This window comes from Cupressus sempervirens, chromosome 10, assembly GCF_028749045.1.
Source record: "Cupressus sempervirens isolate cs-2001-9-10 chromosome 10, ASM2874904v1, whole genome shotgun sequence".
In the NCBI taxonomy this organism is placed as follows: domain Eukaryota; kingdom Viridiplantae; phylum Streptophyta; class Pinopsida; order Cupressales; family Cupressaceae; genus Cupressus; species Cupressus sempervirens.
In genome coordinates, this window is record NC_143127.1 from 59,153,490 (window position 1) to 59,167,020 (window position 13,531).

The window sequence follows — 13,531 nt, forward strand, 5'->3', positions numbered from 1 at the left end:
GATTTGGGACTCAGATTAATGAACCGTTTACATTTTTGAAAAGTTATCCAAGTTCTCTATAGCCTTATGGACGAACTCTACTCATCCCCCACTTTTGGGCCCTTACAAGGCCATTTATTTGAAGCAACTTAAAATTGCAATAATTTTCAAACTATAAAGCCTTTTAACCTATTCTTTTTCTAGAGTGCTTTAAATTACAAGTATAATCATCCCTCCAACTTACACCCTCTAACTCATTATAATTATGGCTCAATTACAGAATAGCCTATTTTCTACTTTGATACATCCCAAGTGCTCAAAAACTCTAACCAAGAAAACCAATAGAGGAACTATGAGAGTTGGAATCTCTATTTGACCCAAATGGATATCCAGAAACGAAAACACATTAAATAGAAACTAACACTGAGCATGTTTTTGGGTGATACGAGATTGCCCTTACACCACTAGATGCTCATGCATCAATCTAAGAAGTATTGACTGAGTTCACTCAGTCCTTACCTGACTGAGTTCTCCAAGCTCGCTTGGTTTCTTTTGTTAACCAAGTAAGGTCGGGTTAATGTTGACAGAGTTTTGTGCGTGAACCTAGTCCTAGAGTTGACTGAGCTACTTATCACTATAGGTGTCAAGCTAACTTGGCACCCCCTGCTATCACTCGGCTCCTTGCTTCTATAGAGTGATTTCTCCTATCAGTCATCTCGTAGAGTTGACAGAAATTTTTTAAGTTTTTACACAATTTACTGGTTCCTTTTTGTTTGTTGGGAAACCATTGTCTCATAATAATTATCTAAGGCAAATATAAGAACCCATTTAATGCAATCAGAGCTGCCATGTATTATCTAAAGAAACCATTGGCACAAATATTCGCTGACTAAATCTCAGGAAAAGAAATGCATCTAGTGCAGAGAGTGTGAAATAAAAGAGGTAAACATTGGTACTTCCAATAGATAGAACATTATTGAATCTCCTCATTGCCACAAATTGGTGAATGTGATTAACAATCTAGGAGATATTGTTATAATTTTTTCGTAGTCTTACATAAAGTTAAATTGTAAACTGAATTTGAATCAAGCTTATTTTTGAACTGAGTATCTGATAATAGTTTCTCAGATTTAAGAGGAAAGACATTTAAGGGAAAGGATACTTATAAGTATTTATAATTCGAATGATAGATATATAATCAATATTTATAAGACAAGAGTGATGTGTAGTATTCTTTAAGAGAAATAAATATGAAAATAAATGTCTATTTTCATTATATTGCAAAATGTTCTATTATATGATATTTAATTGTATTTCATGTTTTTAATTTTCAATGAAGTTTGATGTTTTGAAATTTAATTAAATTTTTTCACTCTCTTTCTTATATAAAATCATCATTTTCTTTGTAACTATGACCTCCTTTAAATTGTCAAAGAGAAGTTAAATAACTTTTACCCTATCTTATTATTTTATCTTGTACTAAAAGTATTATCTTCTGTCCAACTCTTTCTCAGCCAATTTAGAGGGACAACTCCCTATCTATAAAAATAATTATTAAAATTATCTTTTCTAAATATAAGAAAATTTGAAATTAATGTTTAAAAAGAAATATTTATCTATTGGACCTCACAAAGATTCAGATATGGTAATGTTTATGTATATCAGTATATGGTAAAAAAAAAATTACCTGAGAATGGATAATGCTTTTGCGATTTTTCGGAATCGAACTTTCTTGCTTTTAAGTTTTGGGCTTCGGGTGAATAAAATTTCAGCATTGTTCCATGTTTTTCTATTCTCATGTTAATCGTATATCCTAGGGTTTATCATAGATGTTTTATGTGCACTTTTTGGGAGCCTATTTTGAATGGTTGGAATCTTTTCTTAATGCCCCTTCCTCTTCATGCTTTTCCCCTATTTTCTCTTTTTAATTTTTAAAGGGCTTTATACATGGCGAAAATATATAGCATAACACACTTGTGTCATCAATCTTATTTGGATGTTAATTCAGTGTTTATGAAATCTTCGCTTTTGAAAGGATCACGTCATTTCATAATTTGATGTAATATCTAAAAGATTTTTGAGAATGTGTATAGAATTTAGCAAAATAAATTAAGCCCTTTGTTAACTGAGATAATGCTCTACTAAGAGCACATGTTCCAAGACACCATTCCAAATAGAGAAGGGTTATCTCAAACTAAACCAACAACCATGATGTGTGAGATATTAAATGACCACAATCCCTTGATTAATATATGATAATGCATTAAATGCCCATATTGATAATGCTTAGAAACATCACTACCACTCCTTTGAAAGGACAATGTTTCATAATTTGATGTAGCTCTAAATATATTTTAGATTCAAAATATTTTTAAAATGTGAATAGAATTTGTTGAGTGAGGGAATGTTGTACTAGGGGCACAAATGTAATCAACTAAGTTCTTAATTTGTTCCAAGGAATAAGTCACCATTTTAGAAAGAGAAGGACAAATAGTGCATGGTAAAGAAATGTGCACAGAGAAAAGGTGTTCCTATATTTGTAACTATCTAGATTTTCCAACAAATTACAAATGGAGAACCTATTTTTCATTAAGGATGATTTACATTGTAATCACAGTTCATTTGGAATGGAGATAACAATTCATACATTTAGAAAAAGAAAATCTACTCCCATGTTCAAAATGCTTCAGACCCATATCAGACTCACATTAGGCCAGAATCCTAATGGGGTGGATGGATTGGATCCAAAATAATAATTAAAGACAAAATACACAGTATAGGTACTTATAGAAATTATAAAGTGATTTTATTGCATGATCGATAAAAAACATTACATTGTGCCTCTTTTATAGAAGTCTTTGATTGTTTCCAGAAAAACCTAAATTAACCCACGTGACTTTTCTGTAATCCTCTATTACACCTTTACATTTTGGGAGAAACTTACATTCCAAAAAATCCAAACACACTTGTCAAAACTAGCCCTAAAATAATAATCAAGTCATGTGATTCATATTTACACCACATATTTCAAGAAACAATACACCAAATTAAAAATCTCTCAAAATAGGCTTCATTCACAATGTTCAAAATGCTTCTGCTATCATTTTGAAAACAATTCAATGACTCCCCATATTTATTTTTTATTTTTTTAAGGCAAAGGTGACAGAGGCACCATTATATATATATATATATATATATATATATATATATATATATATATGATGATGATGATGATGAAGGTACGCTCTGATACCACTGACGAAAGGCCACACCACCCTTACCAACTCACAACCAAGACAATTTTATTATACTTGAAAATTCAATAGTAGTTACAATAACATTTTTCCAAGATCTCTCAAGATCCAATCCAAGCCTAAGCTAGTCCAGATCCACACTCTGGTAGAAACCTCCAAGATCTCAACTTGTGCTCGCAAGCCACCAAGCAACCTCCTTGTTTCTAAACCGCAGTCACTAGCTCTTCTCCAACTTTATCCAAGATCCAAGTGTAAACTGCCTCACATTTGGCGCTCTGTCTACACACTCACAAGTCCATCACAATCCTACTGTAAACTGCCTCACATTCGGCACTCTGTTCATAGATTCAAGAACACTCACTCTTCACTTCCTCCTTCTCTTTCACACCTTGAAGCCTTCACCTTCCCAAGCTTCCACTTCTCAAGCTTCTCCTTCTCAAGCTTCCACTTCTCAAGCTTCTCCTCGAGCTTCTACTCCTCGAGCTTCTACTTCTCAAGCTTCTCCTTCTCAAGCTACTCCTCCTCAAGCTTTATTAGAAATGCTCATATGCCTTGCTTAAATAGGCACTTACCACCCCATGCATGACTTATCCACAACCTTCTAGAATTCCTCCACAACCTTCTACAACTTCCACAACATTCTACAACTTCCAAAACTTTCTACAATATTCATAACTTTCTAGAAGTCTACCCACACACCTCAATAAATGGAATGACAACCATTTATTTTTTATTTTTTTTCTATTATGCCACCTATGCACCTCGAAAATAAAAATCCTCTTTTCTTTTTTCTTTTTTCCCATTTTTTATTTTTTTAAATTATTTCTCCTCTAATTTTCGTCACTTTCTCTCTCCTCCACAAATTTTTTATTTTTATTTTTATTTTTATTTTTCAATTTTTATTTTTCTTTTTTTTTTCAATAATTTTCCCATGCAAGATGCTCCTGCATCAATATACCAGATTCAAGGGATCATTAGGGAAAGAATTTGGAAAGAAAACACCAATTCATAGCCAATACAAAAGAGCATATCAATATCTATTACATTTACATTGACAAAAAGATTCCTAGGTAGCAACATAAAGCTCTTTATCTGTATCAATTATGTGTGCTAAATCTAGAAAGTCTTTCACATTGATACTTAGTCTTGTGGAATCAAGATCAATGCCATCAGAACCCCATTTTGCTAAAAGATCAGCAGCCGAATTTCCTTCTCTATAAATATGTGAAATGAGGCAAGAATCAAATGAGTCAATCAAATACCAGATTTTAGACATGATATATTTGATTCTCCAATTAAAGATTTGTCTCTTGATGCAAGCATTAATGATGAAAGTGGAATCACCTTCAATATGAATCACTTTTAATTCCAAGTTCTTGGCCAAAACCAAACCATAAAGTAGTCCAAGTGCCTCTATTGTATTGTTTGTGCTTGAGGGTAAAGAGAGACATTTGAATGCAAGAACTTCACCCAAATGGTTTCGTAAACACATGCCACAACCAGTTTTTTCAGGATTGCCTTTCGAAGAACCATCGAAGTTCATTTTGATATAGCCATTTGTCGAAGGTAGCCACTTGATTTGAGATCTGTCAACATGGTTTTTTGGAGGGGAGGAGGCCACAAATGGAGGGATAGAAATGTGCTTCCATCTTTTAAGGATGAAGTTATCCCATTGGGTGAAGCTATAATTGTTGATCTTATCTTTGACACGAGCATTGACCACTTCCGAAATTGCTTCTCTAATCCCTTAAGGACCAAATCTAAGGAATTAGTCACATTTCTAAATATTCATTTGCTACGTTCCCACCAAATTGCCCAAATGACAAGTGTAGGAGAACATTTCCAAATGCAAGCAAAGAAGGATTTAGAAAAGAGGATCGGCCAAGATTGAAACAATTCCCACAATGTGTATGGTAGGGGCATCGAAAGGTTAAGTTTTTGCATGACAAAGTTTCAGCATTTTTGGGCAAAAGAACATTGAATAAATAAATGGTCTACAGTTTCCACATCTTCACTGCATAAGACACATTGAAAAGGCTGCCATATGTTAAGTTTTTGGAGCTTGTCACTAGTTTGAAAACTTTTGAGGCAAATTCCACTCCTAAAGCCATTCTCCACTACGAAGGAGAGTCGAACCTATGACCTCAAGGAAGTAAATCTCAAGGCACAAACCAACTCACATACAAGTGGCAGCTAGCTCTGCATATTTTCAATACCTCTAGACATCACTAAATACCTTATATAATATACATTATTTCCTACCAGGGAACTGTAGCGGAAGCCTCTATCTTTAATGATTTTTCTTTTTCAGACAATGTCAGTTTAAACCATTGCTAATTTAGACTGTTAAGGTTAAATGTTGAAACATGCTCGGCAATTAACTGAATAGAGATTTGGTAGTATATATTAGCCTATATAATTAGAAAATGCAATACAAATGCAATGTTTTACAACACAAAATATTCACATGCTCACTAGTCCAGGTCAGCTATGTGAATGCAACAACTACTTTTATAAGCCTCTTCCTTGCATAAAAGAAGCCCCACATTCTTCCGCTCAACAATTTGTATTAGATTGTTCTATCAAATTGTTTAAAGTATATAAACATCAGTCTCGTCATGGCAAATCCAAGTTTGTATCTAAATCCCAAATGATCGGTATTGACAAACATTCATTATAATTCTCTACTACCAGTCTCGCCAAGTCTACAGAGGTATAAATTCTATATTTTTAGTTTGCTTACAAGGTATAGTTATGTTTTTAGAACGTTGGTGCTGACTGATTTTCATGCTGAAGAAGATTTAATAAGAGTATTGGGATTAGCTTTTCACAATCTGCTAGTATTTGAAAGATTGCTTCTGAAACCAATCTACTTGAATAGCTTTTCAAATAGAAGACATAGTATGTCGCCATACATTTTTTTTCACTTGACATTCTGTGAGTACCTCAAACACTTTATCTCTATGCTAAATTCAAAACTAATGCAATAATTTTCTGCAGGAGGATTCTGTGTTGTGCCTTCCATATGTTCTATAAAGCTCAACTTTCGTTTCAGTGCATTTTATGTCGTGTTTCACTTTAACTGCTACAATTTATGATGCTCTTGATATATAGAAATATTGTATAAAATGTATGCATTTAGATCTTCCCTGTTCTTGTCTTGAATTTTCCTTCTCTCTTATTTTCTCATCTAAGAATTCAACTAACAGGGCGCACTCTCAAGTGAAAGACAACCGTGGATGCATTTCAAATAAACAGCTTCTAGTCACTGTAAGTTTGAAACCAATAGATTCTTCAATTGGTGCATTAAATTTTAGTGATTTTTACATGAATTAAGTAATGTTTTAATTGGGTTTATATGCTTGTAGATGCCAGCATCATCATTTGTAAGTTTTGTATGTGCTAACTATGGACTCTGATATTTATACAATACAAATATTATAGCTTATGAATTCCTTGATTTCTAGGGTTTTTCTATTTCTAGTTATTTGGCATTTAAGATGGAATATATTTATGACCAATACAAGCGAGTGCAATATTCTCAAGCTTGTGAAGAATTTGGTTATTTTACTATTGATGCCTCTAGGCTCTTATCCTATTTTAGTTTTTTTATAGGCTTGAATATTAAACTAATTGAATTGATATAGAAAAACTTCCATCCTTTTATTTATTTTAGCTTTGGAATATTATACTAATTATTATAGAAAATTTTGCCACTTCCAATAGTGAAACTGAATTTAAAGCTTGTCATTCACACTTTTACAATTCAAAACTAAGTACAATTAGAAAAGATCTTTATAATAGGACTACTAAATTGTTCATCCTCTATGATCATTATTTGTAATAGAATACTTTTGATAGCACCTTGTACGATTGCTTATTTGATCAATGCCCTCAAATTATTTGAGTATTGATTTGATCAATGTCCTCAAATTCAAATTACTTGGAATGAATAATTAAGTCCCCAATTCCTTGTATTTATCTTAATTTTATTATTCTCACATCATTTAGACATTGTAATTGATGAAGAAAATAGGCTGCACCAAATAAAACCTATGTAGAATGGCCAAATCACTCATACTTTTGCTAACCCTTGCACCTTTGAGAGTGTGGGGATTAAGCCAATAGTCTTGTATACTTACATTCTTTTCTCCCTAGCTATCTTTGTTTTATCTTACCCCTATTTACTTATTCTCTCCTATGTACCTATATCCTCCTCCTATTTATCTTCCTATCACCCATCTATCTATAGATTGTCTCTCCATACGTTTCCCCATCTACCTCTCATTTATTCTTTATATTAAATTCATCTTACTCTCTCTCCTCCTGCCTCCCTCACTCTCATTATAATCTATATTTGTAACTCCCATTTACTAAATGGACAACCTAACTATTTTAAATTAATATCTCGGCATAATAACCTTGGGATTAAATATATATAGGTGCCTCAAGTTATATACTTTATACAATTTTAATTAATCAACTAATGTGTGGTTGTGCATCATTCCCTTGAGTGTGATCTTACACAATCATTGTGGTTATGCTCATGCTCAAATCCTCTAACTTTTCTTTGTTCCACCACAACCTACGAATCTAAAAAAAATGTAAGAGTAAGTCATCATTAGAAGACCTGGCATCTTTTTGAGGGGTACATTGCAATACCATAAGGGACATCTTCTCATAATGCTTGTAACACAACAACTTTATTCATTGGGGAAAATGGATATTCAAATGCATAAACATAGCCAATAAAAAGCTAATAAAGTATCACACATAAACTCATATATATTAAGAGAGCACTAGTGAGAGTTATTGCAATCAAGATTCTTCTTTTCTCCTAATAATTATAATGGATTATTTTTCATTCTTGTTCATATCGATGAAAGGAGAATGTTGATTCTATTTGAGAGTTGTCTAGTGATTTAACTCTTGATATAGTTGTAAAAGTCAAACCAGTCATTTTGCATTACCAATAACAATTGTTATTATTTGAAGCCTCAATCTTATGACCACAAAAAGTCTCTTAAAAGATTTTCTAGCACATTGAACTAATAATTGGCAAACATCTAAGTAGAGAAGTAATATATTTTGTGATATGCCAAAACCTTTTACACAATCTAAACCCTTCCAACAAGATATAACCATTGGATTTTCTATTTTTTGTGTTTGTCTTCAATCTTAGAAAAGATCGACAACCATATATCCTTAATAGAAGGTTGGACTAAGAAAAGAATGCCCAAATGTCTAACAATGTGAAGTTGCAAGAAAAGTTAATTTAAGAACAAACTATGTATGTGGTCCAAGCTTTTATTATTTAACTATTTTTATTTTGTGCTTCTACTGCCCTACCTCGATGGCTGTCATTTTGTTGCTTTGATGTAATTTCAATGAGTATTTCGAGAGCAACAGCTCCAACAACCCTTCATTCAACTCATCGTTTCAGGCCTTTCCTTGACACTGAGTGTAAGAGTAAGGTGGAATAGAAGAGCGCGTTGGAGGTGCCTTTCTTAAGAATGGCAGCCAAGGAGGCCAAGCACTTCCTTGTGGCGATGGAATCAAGTGATTCAATTTATACACTTGTTATTAAATTAATAAATAGTTAAATAATGGTTTTTCCTATAGTCAATATTAATATTGTGATATTGCTATTAGGATTTATGTAATGGACACCTAGGAATGCCCAAAGCTGAACCAAGGCTGAAATTATATTAATGCTAAGAATGCTGCAATCAATTACAAAGAGATGTATTCCAAAGGCCCAAACCCTAAGGGAATGATGTCTAGAATGTTACAATAGAGAATGAACGTCCTCTATTGCCAAAAGAAGGGAGTGTGATTCACACATCCAAGCTCTTATCAAATGCAAGTTATAATCATCTGATGATCAGCAATAAGACTTTCAGCCCTATTTATCATTTTCTTCATCATTCTGGAAGGAACTAAAACATTAATTAATTGCAAGAGCTAGAAGCTTCCTCCTTCCAATAATTAATGTGTACCCTAGAAATTCCTCCCTAGCAATAATTAATTAAATCACGAGAAGCTTTCGTCCTTCCAATAATTAATACATACCCTAGAAGCTACTCCATTGTAAATAATTAAATTAATTAAATACAAAGTCACCTTTAATTTTTAATTGAATGACTTTATAAGAAATTAATTTAATTTTTTCTTATCCTCCACTTAGACTTTGGAGAACGTGAAGGCCAAAAGATGGAATCATTACAAATATGCCCTCCTTGAAATTGCTTGTCCTCAAGCAATTAAGTAACATAATGAACTGCAACCTCCACCTGGATCCCAATTGAAGTAATATGTGATATCCATATGAAAGTTAAACCAACTGCAAACCTGCATCATCAGGACCAACCTCTGTAGCCTAGCATTCAAAACTTGTGCTAATGAAGTCAGAATGTCACCATAAGGCAACTCCATAGAAGATCTATGAAATGTCTTCTTCCCTGTATCCATCCACATAATATATATTGGACTGGAACGCATATTATCACCATCATGCATTGAAAAATATGTAGTTGCAAGTGAACCATATGTACTCATGCTAACTGTATCAACAATAGGTGTTGCCGCATCGAAATATATGGATATAGGAACAACATTAACTGTTGCAATAGAAAATTGAACTAAATTTGTAGTTGATGAAAATTTATAATCATCAACATGTGTGGCTTCATTAGAAAATACATCAACCACTGTGTTTATACCATTAAACTTCTCATTGGATGGTTCAATTGACATAGAAGTGGCTACTGATATGATAGTATCCTTGCATTCTTCTAATCCCACATCGATGGATTCCATATCACCAGCATCATAGCTCGGTGGCTCTATATGTGTCTTGATCCCACCTGAGGAAACAACTTCTTTCTGCACTGGAGCAACATATAGATTGTCAATATTGATGCCTATCTGTCAAGCCATAAGCTGCAACATCATATCCATTTGCCTGTTATGCTCTTGTAATGAACTCACCTAAGCATTGCATTTTCTTGATCTAGACTAGTATACATTTTGTCAAACTCATTTCCCTTTATCTCGCTGTTCCAAATTCCCTATAAGAACTCCACAGGATGGCAGGACTAATAGCTCTGATACCACTGTAATGGACACCTAGGAATGCCCAAAGCTGAACTAAGGCTAAAACTATATTAATGCTAAGAATGTTGCAATCAATTACAAAGAGATGTATTCCAAAGGCCAAACCTTAAGGGAATGACATCTAGAATGTTACAACAGAGAATGAACGTTCTCTATTGCCAAAAAAAGGGAGTGTGATTCACACATCCAAGCTCTTATTAAATGCAAGTTAAAATCATCTGATGATCAGCAATAAGACTTTCAGCCCTATTTATCATTTTCTTCATCCTTCTAGAAGGAACTAAAACATTAATTAATTGCAAGAGCTAGAAGCTTCCTCCTTCCAATAATTAATGCGTACCCTAAAAATTCCTCCCTAACAATAATTAATTAAATCACGAGAGGCTTCCATCCTTCCAATAATTAATACATACCCTAGAAGCTACTCCCTTGTAAATAATTAAATTAATTAAATACAAAGTCACCTTTAATTTTTAATTGAATGACTTTATAAGAAATTAATTTAATTTCTTCTTATCCTCCACTTAGACTTTGGAGAGCGTGAAGGCCAAAAGATGGGATCATCACAATTTAACTATGTGATTTTTGAGTCAAACTCATTGACCCATGTTTCATGAGTAGTGATTCAACATGAATCCATCTCTCATGAGAATAAATGGAACACTTAGCACTCATTGGATCTAAGTGATGCTCACAAGGTGAAGCACAGGGTCAATGAGTTTGACTCAAAAATCACACAGTTAAATCCTGATAGCAATATCACAATTTGACTTGCTGTAGAAATTATCAATATTAATATTATTAGTATTATAATAATTTTTTGACATCTTATATAGACGTGCACCTTTGTCACTATCCACTATCAAGTTCTAATTCAGCTCTCGTTCTCTGTGGAATATCATCTTCAATATCATCAGCATCCTCTTTGGATGTTTTCGAGGTGTAACTCTCCGCCAATAAAATCAGGTCTTTAAGGAATATCTCAAAATTTTCATCCGCAATCCCGTCATTAACCAGCTGCATTCCACACTCTTTAATTTGAATGTTCCTCCCTTTTGCTTTCACATTAATACTATGAGCAGCCTGCATCCTTTTAACAAGCGAATGTGTTTCTCCATACATACAAACGTGTAACTGATCTCCCTCAATGTTCTGTCTGTTGCTGAAAGTTGTAACCCAGATTGTTTGATCATCTGCTATGATGGCCAGCTCCATGGAATTTCCAGAAGAGGATCTGAAGTTGCAATACTCGTGCATGAAGTGTAGAACCAAGCAAAGGAAAATACCTCCACATTTGGTGTTATTTTCTATAGGATAATTTAGTATATCTGTGAAGTTATCATCGTTGAGAAAATGATCCCCTGTTTTGAGTTCCAAGCACCATGGAACTCCATTTGCGTGGATGCAGACTTCTTCTAAATTGGGCATATCCTGCCAACCATACATCAATGTCAAAATCACATTTAAGGATGCTCAAGAGATTAAGAATTTTGAACAGAAAATACATAGTCCCACATACCTTGATATACTGATTAAGCTCCAATACAGAGACACCAGATCCCCCAAAGTATAACGTTTCTAATGATTTCAACCCTTCGACTCCAGACAGACTTTTAATATTTACCCAGTTGGATATGTTAAGCACTACCAAGAACTGACATGAGCTAAGCTCTGGCATTTCTATTAAGTTTTCACAATTGCATAGAATCAAACTTCTCAACCTCTTCAAACATGACGTATTGGGTAATCTTATCAATTGTGTACAATTGCCCACGTCTAACTCTACAATTTCTTGGGGAAGAATAGGAAGTTCTTCAGGAGATTGGCAATTATTCAAGTTCAGCTTCGTTAAATTAGTAAGTTTACAAATGCTTGAAGGTAGTTGGCAGAAAAAGTTATTGTCTAGGTTGAGGATTCCTAGAGTCAATAGATCTCCGATCCCTTCATAAAGACCGTCTAAAAGATTGCAGCCATTTGCATCAAACCACACCAGTGATGGAAGCTCAGAAAAACTTGAAGGCAGTTGCATTAAATTAGGATTATGCCTCATTTCCAAAATTCTGAGGTTTACAAGATTTCCAAAAGTACTGGGAAAGATGAGTAATCTTGGGCAGTCATTGATATACAGTTCCTCCAGCTGAACAAGCTCTCCAAATTCCTCTGGTAAACAATCTATGCTACTACATTTGTTCATTTCAAGATACCGCAGACAACTCATTTCTCCAATTGATGTAGGCATACTTCTTAAACTTTCACAGCCACTTAAAACCAGTTCTTTCAAGCATTAGAGATTTCCCAATGAAGATAACTCCAGAATAAGTTCTAAAAACTGTATATCAAGTTATTTTAAGTTATTGAGCTCTCCAATTGAATTAGGAAGAACTCTAATGGACAAGCAGCCAGCTTAAATCAGCTTTTCCAAATTAACGAGCTTGCCAAAATTTGGCAGATTCTCAATATTTCTTGGAAATCCTATATCTAGTTATTTTAGAGCCGTTAATTATTCCATGGCCCATGGCAACTTCTTAAGTGAAGAGCAATGGCTGAGTGAAAGTTTCTCAAGTGATGAGAGCTTAGATATACCACAGGGAACCTCTGCTAAGTTTCTGCACCAGGAAAGATTTAAGCACTTGAGTCCTTCTAGGATACCAATGGAGTCTGTTATACTCCTCAAGTTGGGACAATCTTCCAGATCCAGCACCATAAGTGCTGGGAAGATTGAGAAATCTGGAAGCCTCTCTAGATATTGAGCAGATCTCAGCCGAAGCACATTGAGATATTTGAATTCCTGTCAAAAGTAAACCAGATCACAATATTATGAAATGTTGAAATAGAATCACCTACGCCTACCAATAATGTGGTCTAATGATTATCATTGATGCGAAAATCAACCTTGTAAAGAGATCCCTGACTCCAAAGTTCCTGTAACTCACTAGGAGAACCCTTTATATCGGAACTCAAATCCAGTACAGTTAGATGATTTGCAGACCATTCCCATGGCAAACATTTGAATGAACAAGAATTCCAACGCAGCCATCTCAAATCAGGATATAAATTTAGGAAGTCCCCATCTACATGTTCTCCATCAATCCAAAGCAATTGCAGATTTTCCATGGGTGAAAAGGATTCTGCTTTAAGTGCTATATTGCTTCTGTCCGTTCTGGATATAGAGATACTTTGAA

The 13,531-nt window shown here is 34.0% G+C and overlaps 1 protein-coding gene across 1 annotated transcript; it reads right to left on the reverse strand.

Moving 5' to 3' along the window:
• Window positions 1–11,201: 11,201 nt before the first annotated feature.
• LOC149532553 (uncharacterized) lies at window positions 11,202–12,609 on the reverse strand. The gene is made up of 2 exons (XM_089805732.1): window positions 11,869–12,609; window positions 11,202–11,780 (listed from the first exon to the last, which is right to left on the reverse strand). The coding sequence occupies exons 1-2, from the start codon at window positions 12,586–12,588 to the stop codon at window positions 11,202–11,204; spliced, it is 1,299 nt and encodes a 432-aa protein (XP_089661858.1). The 5' UTR covers window positions 12,589–12,609.
• Window positions 12,610–13,531: the final 922 nt, after the last annotated feature.